This window comes from Bactrocera oleae, chromosome X, assembly GCF_042242935.1.
Source record: "Bactrocera oleae isolate idBacOlea1 chromosome X, idBacOlea1, whole genome shotgun sequence".
In the NCBI taxonomy this organism is placed as follows: domain Eukaryota; kingdom Metazoa; phylum Arthropoda; class Insecta; order Diptera; family Tephritidae; genus Bactrocera; species Bactrocera oleae.
This window is the reverse complement of record NC_091541.1, coordinates 16,236,166-16,258,408: the sequence shown is the minus strand read 5'-3', so window position 1 is coordinate 16,258,408 and position 22,243 is coordinate 16,236,166. Positions and strand designations below refer to the sequence as shown.

The following is a 22,243-nucleotide window of genomic DNA, read 5'->3' as shown; positions in this document are numbered from 1 at the left end:
ATAAGTTGGGACACTCACAAAACACGTCCGTACTTGTGCACTTCAACTATGTGCCATACCCAACTATGTGCCATACCTATGTATGTATGTACATATGTGCATATTTTTGGACGTGTTTTGGGCGGTAAGTACACATTGTATATTTGTAGTGTAGTGTACCTTTAGGTACTTACGCAACGTGGTTATTCACGTTGCTGTTGTTGGTGGATTCTTTACACGGTCCCATTTGGAGTGTTGTGTTGGGCATCTGGCGTTCAGTTGGCCAGTTTCAGCACTTGCTGAGCAGGGATGCTCAAAAAGTACCTGCGTCTGTAGAGTGCTGAAGGAGTGTATCGTGTGCAGACAAACGGTCGTAGCAGTGTGCGTTTAATTCACGGATCGATTCGGTCCAGCGCCACATCGGTCGACTCGCGGCCGTTACGGGGACATTGATCCGTCCGGCGGTCAATTTGGGTGACCTCTGTCCAGGCTTTTTGGCTGGAGATGTGGGCTGTACCCTAGCGAGAACGCATTAATCGTCCACTTGGGTCGTCGCTGTTATAGAGCGGGTTTGCGCTAGAGACACCTTCTCCAGCGCGTTCAGTTGCGCGTACCTGGTGAGCAGCTGTTTTCGGCATTTTTTGAATTAGTGTCATCTGCGTCAGTGGTGAGCTCGGCGGATCAGCCTACCAAAGAGCACTCGAAGGCAATAATGCCTCCACCACAGAGGAAGAAGGTTAAATTCCCCGCTGGGAATGAGGAGTCCGGGCCATCGATGGTGACGGTGGACACGACGTCGGGCGATGAAGCTGTGGGACCACCGGTTATTTCTCCGCCAAGGCGGAAGACGCGTTTTAGGGTCTCTTTGTTCGGTATTGGTGCTGAACTTATTGGTTGTTTATTTGGTCGGCGTTCATACTTGTTTGTGAGACAAATTTCGCAGTCCTGTACTTCTTTTTTACAAGCGTCACGTATGTTTGGCCAGTAGTATGTGAGCGAAATTTCCTGTGCGTTATTTTTGTAGTTTCTGTGAGCACGACTGTGTGTGTCTTGTATGATTCGTTGTTGTTGTTGGGTTTCGGTGATGTCGTCTACCAATTTTTGCGCTAGTACAATTGATATAGTCGGAAATGTGTTGATAATCTCGTTTTCGACGTAAAATAATATTTGTTCGTTTATATGAAGTGAGTTAGTGACCTTTGGTCTAATTATAGTTTTTAGTCTGTCTAGTAATTCAGATTTTGTGTTAAAAAAAGCGTGTGTCGGCTGTTAGAAAATATGTTTTATGAAGATATTTCGACGAAGTTTTGATCTGACTGATTCACAATAATTTGATTTCTAAAGGAGTTTATTGGCTGCTTTACTCGTTTGAGATTTTGTGTTGGGGAGCTTTGTGCTGAATATTGGGAGTCATCAGAATTTACAGTGTTGTTTATTTGCTGGCGAAAAAGTGCATCAGCGACAACGTTCTGATGTCCGTGTTTGTAAACGAGTTTGGCACCATATTCTTCAATGAAATTTTCCATCTTGTTAATTTTGGGGTTTTTTTCTGATATGGAGAAGATTAATGATAGATGGTCAGTGTAAAATGTTAAATCTGCTATACCATACAAGTAATTACGTAGTTACTGTAGTGACCACACAATTGCGAGTAACTTTTTCTCATTCGTGGAGTAATTCTGTTCTGTTTCGCTGAGCGTTCGTGAAGTAAATGATATGGGGTTTTGATTTTGAGATAATACGGCTCCTATAGCGTAATTGCTAGCATCTGTGGTTAATTCGAAGGGGTTTGTTAAAATTTGGTTGGAAGAGTTCAACCTGGGCTTGTAGTTCTTCTTTTTTTTTTGATAATGCTGCTAGTGAACGTTCGTCTAAGCTGATTTTTAGTTTTTCACTTTGATTCTTGGATATGCCACCGTTATCTCCTCTGAGGAACGTAGTAAGTGGCTTGACTATGGCTGGGAAATTCAGTATGAATTTTCGATAATAAATCGCAAGGCCTAGAAAGGATCTGAGTTCCTTAAGCTTTATGGGAACAGGAAAATCTTTAATGGTTTGTATTTTTGAAGGATCAACTGTAATCCTGTTATATTTAATTATATGACCTAAATATTCTACAGAGTCCTGGAAAAAGTGAGATTTCTCGTTGGAGATCTTCATGTTGGCCTGGTGAAGCGCGTTTATTATTATGCGGATGTGCTCGATATGTTCTTCGGGAGAGGAAGAATAAATGAGAACGTCGTCTATATAAACGTATGCGAACTTGCCGATATATGGTCTCAAAATATCATCTACACATCTTTGAAAAATTGACGGAGCATTTTTTAGTCCGAACGGCATACGAAGGAATTCGTATTTAGCTCCATTTACACTAAAGGCGGTTTTTCCCTGTCAGATTCTTTAATAAGGATCTGATGGAAGCCAGACTCTAAATATAAAGTTGTAAATACTTTTGCATTACCTAAATTCTGTATGGTCATAGCCACATCAGGTATGGAGTATCTATCTGTAATAGATGTTAGTTCTTCGTCGCATGTTTGGTTGACACGTTGTACCTCCTGTGGTAAGTTTCGAGAAGAAGGATTTCTTTCCCTTTTCTGTGGATCCCCGCGAAATGGGTTATTTGGAGGTAGTCCTTGTGTTTTGCGGTCATAGCTGTTTGGTTGTGGTGCGGGATGATTCCTGTTGTAATTTGTGGATCTCATGTACTGCTGTAATGAATCTACATCCATTGGTTGGTGTTGTTGGCTGGGTGCAGTTTGATTGTATCGCACCTGCACGTTAGGTTTGTACCTTTGTGGTTCCTCGTGATGTCTTCTGCTTGTGTATTGATACTGTGAAGTATTATGTTGTCTGTGCTGATTGTATTGTGGAACGTCGAATTGTGAGTTCATATTGTCATGATATATCGTGCTTGCGATATTGTGGCTATAGAGGGTGCCGCTGGTATATTTGCTGTTCAGATCGAGAATGAATGTCCGTACAGCTTCCTGGTTCGCATATTCTTTCATAGCTGAGGGATTTTCTGAGCTGTCCATCTCAGCCTTAGTGAGTGCAAAATTAAGTGACTTGCTGACTTCGCTATGGAACTCTGCCAAGGTCATTTTTCCCTGTTTTAATCTCTTCATTCTGTCGAGCAACACATACAAAGGTCTCTGGTCCGCATAGGTGTAATTAAGATGGTTTATTATTGAATAAAAATTGAACTTGGTGTCGTGGTTTATTAAAATATCGACCGCCTCTCTTTGAGTTTTGAATGTAGAATTGAGAGTGCCGTGTAATATGTGGGTGTAGTAACGTAATCCTAGATGTTCGCCATGTGTGTCCAGGCACGTTTTCTCCACGACCTATAGTGGTTCGTGTCACCTGTAAATATTGGTAACGATTTGAACACTTCTAGGTTAATTTATGATGTGTCGGTATTGTTTGGTGTACAGTCCTGGTATTGGTTGGTGACTGTGACGTTAGGTGTTGGGTGAGTTGCGAAGAAATTCACTCTTTGTAGGGTTTCGGTGAGCGTTGTGGTTAGAGCAGCGATTTGTGCTCTTAGGCTTGCGTTCTTCTGTGTTGTCATATCGGAGTTTATGCCCAACGATACACGTGATGAATTGAAAGCCGCTTGTCTTTTCTTCGCGATTCCAGTATGATGTTATTCCGATTTTTCAGGATTTTTTTTTTTTTTGTTGAATTTTAAGCACTTTTTTCCTATCCTTTTCCGCAATGGATAGTGATGGCTAAAAGGTTCGGTTGAGCCCCGAGTTAATATCGTTCACACGATATGCGTAGAAGGAAATATACTTTTGAGCTGCACCGAAATGTGTGCTCTTTATTGATATTCTTAAGACTGACTAGTTTACATAAATCTTAGTGCTATTTATACTATTGAGCTGTATCGATAGTTATCTGTTTACTAACAGATAAAACTATTAGTTTCTGTTATTATATTTGGGTTGTTATTGATAGTGCATTTCTATTGCTATATGTTCTTATCTCTAGTATTTATATTTTACAATGTGTGTTAGCTGATAGATATGTTTACATATGCTTATTTTGATTTTGTGTATTTATGCCTAATAAGCGTTATGCTATGTCACTTATATATAAGTATCTATGATATGTATGTATGTATGTACATATGTATGTATGTACAATGTGTACAAGTTTGTGAAGTGTAGAGATCATAAATTGTATGCAGATATGTATGCGGTGTGCGGATATGTCGTTAACTCGCGAACTTATAGCGGTAGTGCGATTTGTTGGTACGATCGGCGTTGAGTACTCTTTTTGCACGGTTAGTGACCGCATGAGTTATTTTCGAGGTGCACGTTTTTGCGCGCTTGTGCATTCTTGTGCATATTTTTGGACGTGTTTTGGGCGGTAAGTACACATTGTATATTTCTTGTGTAGTGTACCTTTAGGTACTTACGCAACGTGGTTATTCACGTTGCTGTTGTTGGTGGATTCTTTACACGGTCCCATTTGGAGTGTTGTGTTGGGCATCTGGCGTTCAGTTGGCCAGTTTCAGCACTTGCTGAGCAGGGATGCTCAAAAAGTACCTGCGATTGTAGAGTGCTGAAGGAGTGTATCGTGTGCAGACAAACGGTCGTAGCAGTGTGCGTTTAATTCACGGATCGATTCGGTCCAGCGCCACATCGGTCGACTCGCGGCCGTTACGGGGACATTGATCCGTCCGGCGGTCAATTTGGGTGACCTCTGTCCAGGCCTTTTCGCTGTACCCTAGCGAGAACGCATTAATCGTCCACTTGGGTCATCGCTGTTATAGAGCGGGTTTGCGCTAGAGACACCTTCTCCACGACGTCGGGCGATGAAGCTGCGGGACCACCGGTTATTTCTCCGCCACGGCGGAAGACGCGTTTTAGGATCTCTTTGTTCGGTATTGGTGCTGAACTTATTGGTTGTTTATTTGGTCGGCGTTCATACTTGTTTGTGAGACAAATTTCGCAGTGCTGTACTTCTTGTTTACAAGCGTCTCGTATGTTTGGCCAGTAGTATGTGAGCGAAATTTCCTGTGCGTTATTTTTGTAGTTTCTGTGAGCAAGACTGTGTGTGTCTTGTATGATTCGTTGTTGTTGTTGGGTTTCGGTGATGTCGTCTACCAATTTTTGCGCTAGTACAATTGATATAGTCGGAAATGTGTTGATAATCTCGTTTTCGTCGTAAAATAATATTTGTTCGTTTATATGAAGTGAGTTAGTGACCTTTGGTCTAATTATAGTTTTTAGTCTGTCTAGTAATTCAGATTTTGTGTTAAAAAAAAGCGTGTGTCGGCTGTTAGAAAATATGTTTTATGAAGATATTTCGACGAAGTTTTGATCTGACTGACTCACAATTTTTTGATTTTGAGATAATACGGCTCCTATAGCGTAATTGCTAGCATCTGTGGTTAATTCGAAGGGTTAAAATTTGGTTGGAAGAGTTCAACCTGGGCTTGTAGTTCTTCTTTTATTTTGGTGAATGCTGCTAGTGCACGTTCGTCTAAGCTGATTTTTAGTTTTTCACTTTGATTCTTGGATATGCCACCGTTATCTCCTCTGAGGAACGTAGTAAGTGGCTTGACTATGACTGGGAAATTCAGTATGAATTTTCGATAATAAATCGCAAGGCCTAGAAAGGATCTGAGTTCCTTAAGCTTTATGGGAACAGGAAAATCTTTAATGGTTTGTATTTTTGAAGGATCAACTGTAATCCTGTTATATTTAATTATATGACCTAAATATTCTACAGAGTCCTGGAAAAAGTGAGATTTCTCGTTGGAGATCTTCATGTTGGCCTGGTGAAGCGCGTTTATTTTTATGCGGATGTGCTCGATATGTTCTTCGGGAGAGGAAGAATAAATGAGAACGTCGTCTATATAAACGTATGCGAACTTGCCGATATATGGTCTCAAAATATCATCTACACATCTTTGAAAAATTGACGGAGCATTTTTTAGTCCGAACGGCATACGAAGGAATTCGTATTTAGCTCCATTTACACTAAAGGCGGTTTTTCCCTGTCAGATTCTTTAATAAGGATCTGATGGAAGCCAGACTCTAAATCTAAAGTTGTAAATACTTTTGCATTACCTAAATTCTGTATGCTCATAGCCACATCAGGTATGGAGTATCTATCTGTAATAGTTTGAGCGTTTAGCTTTTGAAAGTCTAGAACCATTCTGCACTGAGGTTTCCCTTGTTCATCGGTACCTTTTTTAGCGACTGTCCAAATGGGAGAGTTGTACAGACTTTTGCTGGGTTGAATTGTTTCATTTTCTAAAAGTTGGTTAATTTCTTTGTTAATGAAATCGCTATCTGACATAGGGTACGTATATTGCTTGGTCCAATTGGATCTTCGGAGTTCGTCCTAATGGTAGCCTGTATCGCGGTAGTATAAGGTAGCACTTCATTTGTGCTTTCATTTTTTTGCATAATTTCTTCGAAATCTGCCTTATATTTTTCACTATTAACCGTATAATTAGTTTTTTGCAAAGATTCACTTTCTTTCTTGGCTCGTACTCAAAAAGGTTGATCTCTGCTTTAAGTTTTCTAAGTCCCTGTTCACCCAGAAGCATATCAAATTCTTCTAATGCATCTGTTTCAAAAAATGTGAGATTATGCTGTAATAATGTAATAATTTTTTTTGATTTGGTTATAGAGTAACCATGAAGGGTTTTCACTTTTACTGGCTTACCTATATTGAACTTTGTGCTAATATAATTGTTCGTTGCTCCGGTATCGATTAGGATGTTGATAAGTTTGCCTGTATCCCTGCAGTGGTGTTGAAAACACAGCAAATCGTTCCTGCGCCTAAAAAATCACTGCCTGTTTCGTATTCCTCATTTTCATATTCTGGTACAAGCGATGTTAGTTCTTCGTCGCATGTTTGGTTGACACGTTGTACCTCCTGTGGTAAGTTTCGAGAAGAAGGATTTCTTTCCCTTTTCTGTGGATCCCCGCTAAATGGGTTATTTGGAGGTCATAGCTGTTTGGTTGTGGTGCGGGATGATTCCTGTTGTAATTTGTGGATCTCATGTACTGCTGTAATGAATCTACATCCATTGGTTGGTGTTGTTGGCTGGGTGCAGTTTGATTGTATCTCACCTGCACGTTAGGTTTGTACCTTTGTGGTTCCTCGTGATGTCTTCTGCTTGTTTATTGATACTGTGAAGTATTATGTTGTCTGTGCTGATTGTATTGTGGAACGTCGAATTGTGAGTTCATATTGCCATGATATATCGTACTTGCGATATTGTGGCTATAGAAGGTGCCGCTGGTATATTTGCTGTTCAGACCGAGAATGAATATCCGTACAGCTTCCTGATTCGCATATTCTTTCATAGCTGAGGGATTTTCTGAGCTGTCCATCCTTAGTGAGTGCAAAATTAAGTGACTTGCTGACTTCGCTATGGAACTCTGCCAAGGTCATTTTTCCCTGCTTTAATCTCTTCATTCTGTCGAGCAACACATACAGAGGTCTCTGGTCCGCATAGGTGTAATTAAGATGGTTTATTATTGAATAAAAATTGAACTTGGTGTCGTGGTTTGTTAAAATATCGACCGCCTCTCTTTGAGTTTTTGAATGTAGAATTGAGAGTGCCGTGTAATATGTGGGTGTAGTAACGTAATCCTTGATGTTCTCCATGTGTGTCCAGGCACGTTTTCTCCACGACCTATAGTAGTTCGTGTCACCTGTAAATATTGGTAACGATTTAAACACTTCTAGGTTAATTTGTGATGTGTCGGTAATGTTTGGTGTACAGTCCTGGTATTGGTTGGTGACTGTGACGTTAGGTGTTGGGTGAGTTGCGAAGAAATTCACTCTTTGTAGGGTTTCGGTGAGCGTTGTGGTTAGAGCAGCGATTTGTGCTCTTAGGCTTGCGTTCTTCTGTGTTGTCATATCGGAGTTTATGTCCAACGATACACGTGATGAATTGAAAGCCGCTTGTCTTTTCTTCGCGATTCCAGTATGATGTTATTCCGATTTTTCAGGATTTTTTTTTTTTTTTTGTTGAATTTTAAGCACTTTTTTCCTATCCTTTTCCGCAATGGATAGTGATGGCTAAAAGGTTCGGTTGAGCCCCGAGTTAATATCGTTCACACGATATGCGTAGAAGAAATATACTTTTGAGCTGCACCGAAATGTGTGCTCTTTATTGATATTCTTAAGACTGACTAGTTTACATAAATCTTAGTGCTATTTATACTATTGAGCTGTATCGATAGTTATCTGTTTACTAACAGATAAAACTATTAGTTTCTGTTATTATATTTGGTTGTTATTGATAGTGCATTTCTATTGCTAAATGTTCTTATCTCTAGTATTTATATTTTACAATGTGTGTTAGCTGATAGATATGTTTACATATGCTTATTTTGATTTTGTGTATTTATGCCTAATAAGTGATATGCTATGTCACTTATATATAAGTATCTATGATATGTATGTATGTATGTACATATGTATATGTATTACATATGTGCATATTTTTGGACGTGTTTTGGGCGGTAAGTACACATTGTATATTTGTAGTGTAGTGTACCTTTAGGTACTTACGCAACGTGGTTATTCACGTTGCTGTTGTTGGTGGATTCTTTACACGGTCCCATTTGGAGTGTTGTGTTGGGCATCTGGCGTTCAGTTGGCGAGTTTCAGCACTTTCTGAGCAGGGTTGCTCAAAAAGTACCTGCGTCTGTACAGTGCTGAAGGAGTGTATCGTGTGCAGACAAACGGTCGTAGCAGTGTGCGCTTAATTCACGGATCGATTCGGTCCAGCGCCACATCGGTCGACTCGCGGCCGTTACGGGGACATTGATCCGTCCGGCGGTCAATTTGGGTGACCTCTGTCCAGGCCTTTTGGCTGGAGATGTGGGCTGTACCCTAGCGAGAACGCATTAATCATCCACTTGGGTCGTCGCTGTTATAGAGCGGGTTTGCGCTAGAGACACCTTCTCCAGCGCGTTCAGTTGCGCGTACCGGGTGAGCAGCTGTTTTCGGCATTTGTTGAATTAGTGTCATCTGCGTCAGTGGTAAGCTCGGCGGATCAGCCTACCAAAGAGCACTCGAAGGCAAGAATGCCTCCACCACAGAGGAAGAAGGTTAAATCCCCCGCTGGGAATAAGGAGTCCGGGCTATCGATGGTGACGGTGGACACGACGTCGGGCAATGAAGCTGCGGGACCACCGGTTATTTCACCGCCACGGCGGAAGACGCGTTTGTGGTCTCCGGGTAAATCGTGCGGGAAAGAGGGCGAGAGCGGTAGTGGTAGTGTTTGCGGTAATTTTGACACCGCTGAAAAAGCGGCTGTTCACTCCGCAAAGTCTGGCGAGGGTGAGAAGGGTGTTGCGAGCGTGAATGTGGGCGCGAAAAAATTGGGCGCTAGCAAGGCGAGTTCGGGCAAGGGTGGTGCGAGCAACCGATAAGCCCCTCGTAAGGAGGGTGTTGTTGTCGGGAGCTGTGCGGTTAGCCATGTTGCTGCCGTAAAACGAATCACGGGGAACTTAGCGGCTTAGTTTTCGGGGCCGCGAATTTTGAAGAGGGAACTGCAAAGGGGTTGATGGAGCTTGCCTCGAAGTACGAGGCACTCCTGATGACGGTTATTACCGAGAATGCCCATCTTCGCGATCAGGTTGACGCCCTTAGAGGAAGTTGCGAAGACACTCCTCGCTGCCGAACAGGTCAATGCCGGCACTGTCGGCACCGATGCCTGCGTCCCCAGCACCCTTCACTCGTTGTGAGGATCCACGAAGTTAGACCGATTAAGGGTCGTGGGGCGGTTATCCGCACTCCCTCTGTTTTAGAGAGGGAGAAAGTGGCGACGGACACAAAATTCGCGAAGATGGATCACCTCTTGGTTTCTCTCCTGAAGTCCCCTGATAAGATCAGGATGTATGTCCTTGGCATATTTGTTGACTTCAAGTGAGCATTTGATTACCTAAGCTGGGATCGAGTGTTGCAACGACTGGAAGAGCTTGGCTGTCCGGAAATTACTCTTTGGCGGAGTTACTTTTCGGACAGAAAAGCCTTTCTAGCCGGAATGAACGGGAGTGTGGAGATCGGAGTGGTCCGTGGCTGCACGCAGCGATCCATCTGCGGTCGATATATTTGGAACCTCATGATGAACTCTGCGTATGCGGACGACCTTCTCCTTCTGGTTGAAGGTCGATCGCGATTAGAGTTAGAGCGGGCGGGAGGACAATTTTTAGAAATTGTAAATAATTGGGGTTTAGGTGTGGGGGTTGACATATCGATGGACGAAACGGTGATAATGCTGCTTAAGGGCAGATTGTCGCCGGTTCGTCCACCTATTGTCCGGGTGAATGGGGTCAGCATCAGGTATGGGACGCAAGTCAAATGTGACGTGAAAGTTGATAGGCAGAAATGTGCAAAATTAATATAAGTGCGATAACTGTATAAAATTTAGCGATTACTACGATACAGAAAATATTAATAATCATATATTTTATATCTCAGGCACTACTTAGCCGATTCAGTTCGATTTAATTTGTAACATTTTTATTAAACCTATATTTTACAGTTTTCAAATTGACGAAACCGAACTACAACTGACTGTTATATTGAAAATATCAATAATTTTGACATACGAGGTGTGTTCAAAGGAAAAGGTGAGCATTAAATTTTTTTGAAAAGTAATTATTTATTCATCAATATCTATTTTGTCCCCTTCAAAGTAATCCACCTCGGATATAATACACTTGTGTCAACGCTTTTTCAATTCTCGAAGCACTTCCGAAATCGTATGATGGTATATGATGATCGATATGACTCGTATATCTTAATGAAATTATATAATAATATAATAACATTAAGTTAAACATTCCGCTAGCTTTATATGCGCAATAAAGTAGTCAGATCGGATATAACGGAAAATATAATAATGAAATAAGTAAGTACATGACTTAATACAAGGTAATATGACCACATAAGATTTCATGCGAATCTTCCACTATGAAATGATTTGTAAAATATACTTTAGCTCGACACTCTGCTAAGTTCTCTTCTAATTTCGTATTGAGTTATACTCTTTAATAATATAATATATACTACTTGTATATGTATACTACTTTAATAATGTAGTAGTAAATATAGTTATCATGATTATGATAGTTAAAGAAATGGGTTGGATAGGATGTTTTTCACAGGAAAGGACAAACTTCTTTAATTTCTGTATGTTTGTACATTTATGTTTAGGAGTGCAAGTATTTCGATCTGTTCGAATCCTTTTGCATGGATTGATTGCTTAAGGGTGGAATAGGGTTAATTCGTTTGAAAAACTTCGCATTTTTCTGATTAGTTTTGATGAAACAGTTAAAATATATTATTTAAAATAAATGGTACACTATCGTAAAAGGTAACACAAAATGAAATTGTACGTTTTGGGAACACTTTTAAGGAAAAAACTCGATGTTTTGCGAAAAAATTAGTTAATTTGTTATTGTAAAATGAAAAATATTAATAAATTAGAAAAATTTCTCCAGTAAATTGTATAAAGAAATAGTGTTAAAAATTTCATATAAATCGGTGCAGTAGTTGTGAAGTTATGAGAGCGACCGACTTTGAAAACAAGAGTTTTTGGAAAAACGCTTAAAAGTATAGCACACAAAACAATTTAAGATGAAACGTTCATAAGCGAGTTCTGCATTAACTTGTTTGATTTTAACATTATTTTCAAACAGGATTTAGTATGTGTCTATCCGTATTTCATTATTACTTTCGAGCGTTCCATCTATAATTATATTTCCATTTTTCAATTCATTTATTAGAATACTATTTCCTTCGAATGTTTTCGACTTTCCATGTATATTTTGTAGAATGGGTATAGTACAGTTATCATCTAATATTTCATTACGTATAAGATACATACCTAACTATATTTTTACATTTATTACATTTTCACAATGTCAATTGGGTGTTTAACATGCTGCGTCGGAACTTGTTAAATATTAACTTCCCTCTTATTTTTGAGTTTGAAAATTATTACAATAGAGGGTTTTCCAAAAAGGATCATATGATTAAAAAAAAAGAATTGATAAGGAAACTGTTTTTTATTTAATGTGAAGTACAATCGATACATTAAAGTTCTGAATATAAAATCATTCGAGTTCGATTAACCCAAATTTCGAGTACTTTTTCCACTAAATCAAGTCGTATGTCACGAATATCGATTTCAAAAGCTAGAAGAGAGTCTGGTTTATTGCCAAAGATGTAAATGTAATGTTGTTCTTGTGTATATCTTTCCATGATAAAATTATATACCTTACTGAATACAATGACAAAAAAATTTCAGATCTTGACATATTAAAAATGGCCGAAACGACACTTAAAAATCATATTCAGGGGTGTTTTGGAATCCAAGACAGATTTGTGTAGTTGTCAGAATTGCAAACCAATTCTGATTTTCAATGGTGTCACAGAATCTGATTGGATTTTCGTCTTTTCGAACATATGCAAAACCAATATTCGAATCGGCTGTTTACTAATGTGACAAAACTTGCAAATAAATAAATTTGGAAGCGTTTGATAAATTTGAAATGCTGAATGAAGTCTACTAAAGTTTACAATGAGTTTCGTTATTTCAGCTTTTATTTTATTGGAAGAAAGAAAAGCAAAAAAAAAAATAAAATGAATATATTAAGAGATCACATTAATCCACTGATACACCAGGCGAATCGCATGTGAAATTTGGCTTGCATGTATTGGTATGCTTATATATGTATGTACATGCATACTTTACATGTGTATATCACATTATCGACTAAACAAAGACGCATTTTGGGGTTAAATTACGTTTATTACGCTTTGTAAATCCTCCTTAAATATCTGGATTTTTTCAATAAACTCAATAATTATTATATTTTGTGTTTTATTCTTATGTTTCCTCTATAAAAATAAAGATAAATTAAATCGTAATATTAATATAAATTAATTTCTTAACTTACATTTCAAATATTTTAGCGACTATCCTCTTGCTTTGTTTCTAATAACAAAACCGATAAGATTGGTTTCCGTGACACCCGAAACCGATACAATTTCTGTTTCGAACGTCAAACCAATAGTATCTGAATTCATGACACCTACTACATTTTTATATCGGTTTCAATTCTCATTCCGACAACTCTCGGATTCTACAACACCTCTGATTATCCCTATTGGAAAACCCGATAGTTATGACTAATGATACTAAAGCTATTAAATTGTAATTTATAGTCTTAGAATTATTATCTTCATATCTTAATTCTGCATTTTATTACAATATATTGACTTTAATTAGCTTGACCGGATTGGATATAAGTTGAATTGTTATAGGTTTGTTATGTTTGTAAAAGGTTCCCATTATTTTAATATTGCAATTTTTAAATCTAATTAAATAATTTCCATCTATGGCAAAGTTGTTTGAATTACATTAATACATGATAGACAGTTTCGTTTTTTGGATTGATTATACATGTATATATGCTTCGTATTTAGTTCAATAACATTGCACAGTGATTTCACTTGTATGGAAGCCGCGGCCATAAATACATTTAGATGAAATATCGATTTGATATTCTCACCAAAAGTCCATAAAAATATGACAAATATATTGTATTAAAAAAAGTTAGGCACATCGGACGACTATATCCTATTGCTCCCAAAGTAACAGTCAGTAACGGATCGATAAATTTGTATATTTTTATTTTAAGGGAAACTGAGCATGGTTTTACTAATAATAATATACACACTTTCAAGAATATTCGTATTGATTGGTGGTACTCAAAAATAAGTGACGTGATAACAGAAAAATAAACCATGAAAAACATTTATGTATTATAATTAGAAAACGAACAACAATTTTGTGAATTATATTCATATTGTCTTATCAAGCAAATCCATGGTTGACTTTAGTAGCGTTGTTTTGTGGTTATAAGCAAGTTTTCGCTGCCGTCTTTTTCCGTGTATGTTGGTAAGCAAAAACTGTTAATATCTTTAATCCTTGTCTCTGCAGCTTCTTCAGAATCTCTAACCAAGGATTGTTTTATAATTTCAGATCGATAAAGTAAAATTTTATGAACCTATGGGGGGACCTAACTGGGATATTTTCCAATCATCAGATTTAGAGACAATTTGTTTATTTTATCGTTATTTTTTTAACATGTTTTTTTATTTTTGTCCTATCGGCCACTGTGCAGTTAATTGTTTTTTACATAGTTACAGTGCATTTTTCTTTTAAATATATTTTCAATACAATTATCTTAACATTTTCGTAAATCTTTCTTAAATTTCGATATTTATCATTAACATTTGTTTTACATTTGGTATTGGTTATATAAGTTAAAGTTAATTTTAATGCACGTTAATTAATGCACGACTTCTTCTGTTAGCCGTCTAATTTATTCTGCCTATTGCTATTTTGTTATTATGCTCATCATGCTCATCAAGTTCAGCTTCATTGTTAATGAGTGAACCGATTTCCAAAAGTACGCATTACGGTTGACGCCAGTGACGCCAGATGCTACACCACAGTGTTGTTGCTGCATAACTGCCTGATAATACTCCAACCAAAACAGGTTTTATGCTATGATTGCATTCGCTATTGTTGTTGTGGCGGCGCTGAATGATAACTATATCTTATTAAGCGCAATGTAAGCCAATCATAGTAGACAGAGAATTTCGCATATCACCATAACTTATATACATGAATTGCTTGACAAATTTCTTTTACTAATACTAACTTTAGTAATATTACAGTATTTTCATCTTTAGCAACAATTATAAAGTTTATTTCTCTGAGTTTTTCGAAAGTCACATTAAAATTAGCTATATCTTTATCTGTAATAGTATCTGTACTTCCTTTTCCTTGTTACGTTTAATAATTAAATTTTCCATTTTTCTTTTGATACAGCTTTGAGTTCTGAGTTGATACTATTTACATTTTCAACAAATTCTTTAAAGTGAGTATTTAAACTAATAGCTATATCTCCTATCCTAAAAAGTTTAATAATTATCTCTTTTGCCTTTGGTGTTGTGAGCTTAAAGTACCGATTTGAATTCTGATGTATTTGAGTTTAGCAATTTTTTTTCTTTCAAAATTGATTCCTCCAAATTATCTTATGACCTTTGTACAATGGTTTATTTACTAAGTATGTTATTCTATCATACCTTTTGATTTGTTTGACTTCATTTAATTTTAGTAGGGAATAGCCGTTTACATAGTTCAAATATATTATTTCTATCTGGACTGCAATTAGAGATATTGTCAATAAGGGTATGATAATCTGCATTATTGTGTTTTACCTATAGGGTTTAAGATTTAATAATTTCCTTGTGAATAATACTATTTTTCTCTTGATTAATGACTTTACTTACCTAAATTATTTAACTATTCATTTTTTATATCTAGGTGTTGTTTTCCATTGAAATGTATTTCCTTTTTCATAAATTATTTTATTTTCTTTAAATGTTCTTGTTTTGCGGCTTTAATTTTTATAATTAAGTCTCCCGCTTTCGCTTAATTTAAATTTTTTGGGTAATTGCTTGTGCTTTATATTTTGCAATTTCAATTATTGTTGAGTGAGATCTTTCTTTTTGTCCGTTCATAGTTGAATGCCTTGGGTCACAATAATTAATTTTAATTTTCTTTCTATCTACGAAGCATTTGAATTGAGCTGAGCTGAATACTAGTTCCTTATTGCATGTAAAAATTTTTATTTCTGTTGTTAATGTTGTCTTCGACATGTTTAACTATTAAAAATTTGGAATAGGCGTCCATTAATGTACGGAATTTAAAATTAGATGCAAATAATACATCTATGTTTATGTAAGTAAATGCGTTGCGGTCCCGCGTTGTTGATAGATGCCTAACGACGCGTGTTAGCTTGGATATGATCCAACGCAGACGGTCGCTGTCCAGGTATCTCGCAGTCAATGTGCCAGATGATTGTAGCAAACTTCTTAGGTTGATTGCGTTGGGTACTTTACTTCACTCTTTTATCGCTTGGCTTGTTGCTCAGTCATTATATCAATAATGAGAAAGTATGTTATAATGACAAAGCCGGAGCAAGTACATTTATTGAAAGTGAAATACTAACTGATTGAGGTATAAAATTGGATTTAAGGCTAAACCTAAAAGCTGGACCCATAAGCTACAAAGCTACAGCCGCCAAGCCGACTCAGCATAAGCGATAACGTAGACATTTGCAGTATAGTCAAATATCAGATTACCGCAGCTGACCATAGTAGTCAGGCCACTGAACTCATGTGTCAGTGGAATATGTTTGGAGCAAATGGGTAAATATAAGTGCAGTGGAAGTTTTTAATATTATTTGTGTGAAATTATTATGTGTTAACTACTCCCTTCCTGCGAAGCTTGTCTTCTCTTTGAGATTTGACGTAAGCGGTGACCCCGCTATGCCTAACTTCCTACTTAGTATTTCATGCTGGTTCACATATTTCGTATCATTGATGATTGCGGAGAAACGGAAGGTGACGTGGTGTGTCCCGTTCGTAAAAATCTCTGCGCCATCGTCTGTACTGATCCTTGCTGTTCCATAATTGATAATTATGATTCCATCATCTCCTTGCGAGATAGGCTTCAGGTGGCTTGGCTGAGTGCGGCAGGAGGCCGCGCCACTAGCTTGCAGTTCGCGTGCACAGGAGTCTTGTGGCGTTAACTTAGAAACGGATGCGAGTATTGTTGATATGCATTCGTTAACTGCTAGTACGTCATCGTTGCATTCGGGTACGGTGTCATCATGTAGCTGTAATGTTACATGTTGATGTGATGATAGATGGTGATGTGATGAAAGATGATGACTCTGGTACAAATTAATTAAATTCTAGTATAAGCTATGAGTATATAAATTATATTCTTGGACTGTAGAACCTTACTCTTCGATGCTTTAGTTAAGCTAACTATGGGGATATCTACAGGGTGTTCCATTAAGAGTTCTCCAAATCTCCATCATCCAAATAGTGGGATTTTATATGTTAGCTTTAGCTAATAAAGCTTGTCTTCTCTTTGAGATTTGACGTAAGCGGTGACCCCGCTATGCCTACCTTCCTATTTAGTATTTCATGCTGGTTCACATATTTCGTACCATTGATGATTGCGGAGAAACGGAAGGTGACGTGGTGTGTCGCGTTCGTAAAAATCTCTGCGCCATCGTCTGTACTGATCCTTGCTGTTCTATAATTGATAATTATGATTCCATCATCTCCTTGCGAGATAGGCTTCAGGTGGCTTGGCTGAGTGCGGCAGGAGGCCGCGCCACTAGCTTGCAGTTCGCGTGCACAGGAGTCTTGTGGCGTTAACTTAGAAACGGATGCGAGTATTGTTGATATGCATTCGTTAACCGCTAGTACGTCATCGTTGCATTCGGGTACGGTGTCATTTTGTAGCTGTAATGTTACATGTTGATGTGATGATAGATGGTGATGTGATGAAAGATGGTGACTCTGGTACAAATTAATTAAATTCTAGGATAAGCTATGAGTATATAAATTATATTCTTGGACTGTAGAACCTTACTCTTCGATGCTTTAGTTAAGCTAACTATGGGGATATCTACAGGGTGTTCCATTAAGAGTTCTCCAAATCTCCATCATCCAAATAGTGGGATTTTTTATGTTATCTTTAGCTTATATAATTGTGCGAATCAAGTTTGAAATCTGGTTTATTAACATTCTATTGCTCGTTAATAATGTCGCATATAAATGCGGTGTGTCAACTAGCTCATAATTTTTTACTTTAATTATTTCATTTATCGTATCTGTGAGTTTATTAATTTGTTTCTGTGTTTCTGAATTGTTTACTATTTGCCTATTGTTTGCATAGATTAACTTTGACTCGGACTATTACCTTGAGTACTGAGCCTTTTATTACGGACAACAAATGTCTAACAACTTTCGCATATGCGATTGAAAGAATAACTCTGCTAATTATGCGGTCTCATCTAACTAGCTAGCAAGTTCTGTCAGGTTACTCGAATGCCTTAATAGTCGCTTTGCTCCCATACCAACACCTTGCCGTCTATCACCGGAATATAATTGGAATGAGAGTATTCGATAATCGGACAATATACGACCTCTAACAATAAAGGACAGCAAATTTAATTCTGCAAAGATAGAAGAAGATGAAATAAAGATCGTTGTGTGTACAAGCAAGTTCTACTTAAGGATGTCCTTGTGGATGCTGCGTGAATCACATTGTTCGGGGTTTGGTTTGTGACCAAGTGTATGGATCGATTGTGGGCTATTGTTGACCTCAATATTAACTCGGCTGTATCATCAGGTATTTTTCTAGTTTAAAACAAGCTATGTCCGCAAGAGTGCCATGAAAGCATTCCACTTGTCCATTTGAACCACTGTGAAGAGGTGGTGCATCCACAATGTCTATGTCATAGCCGTTTTTTAACAGTGATCTGATCGTCTCCGAATTGGTTCTTGTTTGAGGAAACCAATTTAGAAGTGGGATAATAAGCATTTTGACATCCATTAAAAAAATTTCAATGTGGAGCATATCTTCAGCATCTGATACAATTGGCGTTACCCCGAGCATTTGTTTCTTATGGTGCCTGTCGTGTTTCGCTTTGGAGTATGTTTTGCAATTGACCACCACCTCATTGGCTAATTTTGCTATTTTCGGAAAATAATAATCACGAAGGATGTGTTTAATATTTTCCTATGCGCGCGATTGTATTCAGTGATAATAATTTCAGTTTGTTCACCTTTGTTTGTAATGTCGACAACGATATTCTTGCAGTGCCAGTCAGTTGCAGGAATTTGTAACACCAAATCATGTTGTATACTGGCCAACGTCGGTAAATCACAGTAAATCGCGTTTACTGAGTTGGTACTAACAAGTGGTTTAATTACATCAAATATAATGTTTTTATCTGTAAAATTTATTATGTGCCGGACTTTTCTGACAAAGAGTACGATGACCTTTTTTAACGGATATTTGGCTTCTTTTAGAACGAACTGGTTCTTGAAGCAATTTAAAGGCTTTTCTGTGAATCGTCACAACATCTAACTGCTTTTCTTAAAAATCATATTCAGGGGTGTTGTGGAATCCAAAACAGATTTGCAACCAATTCTGATTTTCAATGATGTCACAGAATCAGATTGGATTTTCGTCTTTTCGAACATATGCAAAAGCAATATTCGAATCAGCCGTTTCCTGTTGTGACAAAACTTGCAAAGGAATAAATTTGGAGGTGTTTGATAAATTTGAAATACCGAATAAAGTCTACTAAATTTTACAATGAGTTCGCATGTAAAGTTTGGCTTGCATTTACTTGTTTGTTTGTATACATGCTTACTTTACAGATTTATATCACATTATCGACTGAATAAGGACGCATTTGGGTGTTAAATTACGTTTTATAAATCCCCTTAAAATATCTGGATTTTGTCCTATAAACTCAATAATTATGACATTTTGTGTTTTATTCTTATGTTTCCCCTATAAAAATAAAGATAAATTAAATCGTAATATTAATATAAATTATGTTCTCAGCTTAAATTTTAAATCTGTTGCGAATATCCTGTTGCTTTGTTTCTGATAACAAAACCGATAAAATTGCTTTCCGTGACACCCAAAACCGATCAAATTTCTGTTTCGAACGTCAAACTAATAGTATTTGAATACATGACTCCTACTACATTTTCTTAACGGTTTCAATTCTGATTTCGACAACTATCAGATTCTGCAACACCCCTGATTATTTCAGAACTGTTATGATTAACTTTATATAAATAGAAATCGCGGAGAGTTAAAAAAAAACTATTGTGTGGTTTTATGAAACCACGGTAAAAGTGAAACTTATTTTCATATCTTCGACATTAAATTAATAATTTTTGGAATAATATTCTATTAAGGGTATTGAAATGGCATGATCAATTTCAATTTTATTTTTGGAAAATCGGAATGATAATGGAAAATGATACAAGCAGATTAGTTTTCCCAGTAATACTTTTTTTATTCAACTCTGTGTTTTAGGATACTCTTAAATTAAATAATTCTTAACATTTATTTAGATGATATACAAATATTAAAGAACTGAAAACAATATTAATTAAAGTCGTTAAGTCAATTTGATCTATTTTTAATTATTGTCAATTATTCTATTGTCAATACCATCTTCATCCTGAGTTTCACAGTTCATAAATGTAACCAATATTTTATGGTAACTAACATACGTAAAAAGTGACTTACATTCAATTTTTTCAATGTATCTAGTAAAAACTGCATCGATCGTTGTACCATATCTCGTGGTGGGTATATTTCTATCATTTAACATTTGGAGATTAAATACTTCTTTTAAGTATTCAATAAGTGGAGCCGATTCTTCTTTCTTAAAGTCTGTATTGAAATCACCAGACAAAATAATGGGCATTCATGAATATATTTCTCGAGAACAGAAGATTTGTGCTGATGACGTAGCAAATGGAGCTAGATGGAAACCCAGGAAATCCATCACATCACCTATTTTTTGATTTACTTTAATATAAATTGACGCAATTACGAATTTTCTGTTTTCATCAAATTGACAAATAGATGCACAAAAATCTCCTACAGCAGATTCGGAAGCAGTTGTTTGACTTACACTCATGTTACTAATGTATGCTTGCATTTCTGAATAAGCCCTCAATGAATTATCATTGTTTTTTAGTATAGCTACTCCACCATATCGAGAAGTACTATGTTTCTATTTACTCACGCATTGAAAATTGGGGATATTTATTTGCTCATTATTTCTCAAATAAGTTTCACATAAAACAAGTGTGTTAATCGATTTTGTCAGACTTGCAGAAATATCTTCTGAACGAGTTCGTAAGCTTTGTACATTGAATGATACCATCGAGAATTCCCGTCGACTCATAATAAAAGTTGAGATTTCATCGGTGATAGTAATCAGTGGATTTATCGAAAGTCGCTCCAATTCTATTCTCAAATCTTGTGTTTGTTTAGTAACTCGACAACCAGTGTGATGAAATTTTTTGTTACCATTTTCTGACACAATGTAAAGACCGTTTAAATCAGTGACGCGGCTAAGAGCTACGTAAATTAAATCTTGAGCATGACTTTTTTAGTAATGATAAACAACTTCACTATACGTTCCCCCTTGCGCTTTATGAATCGTTGATGCATTGAAAGCTGATAATGGAAAATGTGTTCGTTTTATTACAGTATTACGTTGACGAGAGTTAATTGGTGATGAAGTTTATAATAACTTGATTGGCACGGAGTATCTATTAACATTTAATTCCTCGATGCGATGAGCAAACTTTTGTCGGATTTTTTTCCCCACATTCTTATCCGGGAACAGTAACCACACTCTTATTAATGTAGTATTGTCAAATTCAAGATGTATCAATTTCCCTACATTACCGTTAGCGATTTCATCTGAAACGTCAATATTTTTTGTTATGACGTACGGTAAATTATAAACAAAAATTATTTTATGAGGCATTTCACCAGCATCAACGGGTGTTTTTTGTGCAAATGCATCTAAATATTTCTGAGCAAGTACCGGGTCATCACAGTTCGTAATTATGTCTTCAGCAAATGACTCGTATTTTTCATCATACGTCGATAGTTTTGAATCGTTATAATTTTCAACTTTCTTAACTTGAAAAAATAATCGTATTCCTGATGGACACATTCGTTTAGCTTCGTCTTCAGTAAACATCCTTGATTCGATAATATTTGTTTCCTGTAAACTTAGCTCTGATCCACTACCAATTTTTGTTAAAATAGACGAAAACACTCGATCTTCTTGACGCATAACTTCATGTAACGGATAAAATTGTAGTTTTCGCCAGAGCATAGGCCCTGCGATACTTTGTTTTGGTTGCTTGTAAATTGCAGTGGCGCGTACAGGTAGAACGAGCAGTGGAAGGGAGCGAAGGGAGTTACATATATATATTTGGTATCACAGGACATAAGTATATAGCACATATTCATATAATCTATTTATTTGCTTTGATCATTAAAAGCTTTGATAACATCTGAAAAGACCAAGCGGTCGCACATATGCTCATATATGTATATATAAATATATGTATATAATTATGTGTGCATCTAAACAAATATGAAAGAACGCACACTTTTTGTATATCTGTCTACCTACAACATATGTACATATGTATGTAAATATGTACACTAATTGCTTCATGCGAAATCTCACGTTTTTGTTTTCATTTCAAAGAATCAATGTGTCGAAGCCAAATTTTTAGTAAATCACACAACAACAACATTTTCATT

General features: G+C 36.9%; 2 protein-coding genes across 4 annotated transcripts in view; one reads left to right on the top strand and one right to left on the bottom strand.

Moving 5' to 3' along the window:
* LOC106623764 (RNA-binding protein MEX3B) overlaps positions 1-22,243 on the top strand; it is a 680,038-nt gene that overhangs the window by 645,086 nt on the left and 12,709 nt on the right. For 2 of the 3 annotated variants that reach the window (XR_011397398.1, XR_011397402.1), the window contains 3 exons: positions 10,514-10,601; positions 10,668-10,882; positions 14,879-14,927. The gene's annotated coding sequence lies outside the window, so the exon portion shown is untranslated. The remainder of the gene's footprint in view (positions 1-10,513; positions 10,602-10,667; positions 10,883-14,878; positions 14,928-22,243) is intronic. The other variant, XR_011397399.1, reaches the window with a different exon arrangement.
* LOC138858076 (uncharacterized) lies at positions 187-3,111 on the bottom strand. Its single transcript, XM_070112542.1, has 3 exons — positions 2,441-3,111; positions 670-1,085; positions 187-309 (listed from the first exon to the last, which is right to left on the bottom strand). The coding sequence occupies exons 1-3, from the start codon at positions 3,105-3,107 to the stop codon at positions 187-189; spliced, it is 1,206 nt and encodes a 401-aa protein (XP_069968643.1). The 5' UTR covers positions 3,108-3,111.

Coding starts and splice junctions, on each gene's coding strand:
- LOC138858076 (XM_070112542.1), bottom strand. CDS start 3,107: ATGAAGAGATTAAAACAGGGAAAAATGACCTTGGCAGAGTTCCATAGC. Junction 1,086..2,440: donor TATGACCATACAGAATTTAG/GTAATGCAAAAG, acceptor CAATTGTACTAG/CGCAAAAATTGGTAGACGAC. Junction 310..669: donor TTGCCTTCGAGTGCTCTTTG/GTAGGCTGATCC, acceptor AGCACTCTACAG/ACGCAGGTACTTTTTGAGCA.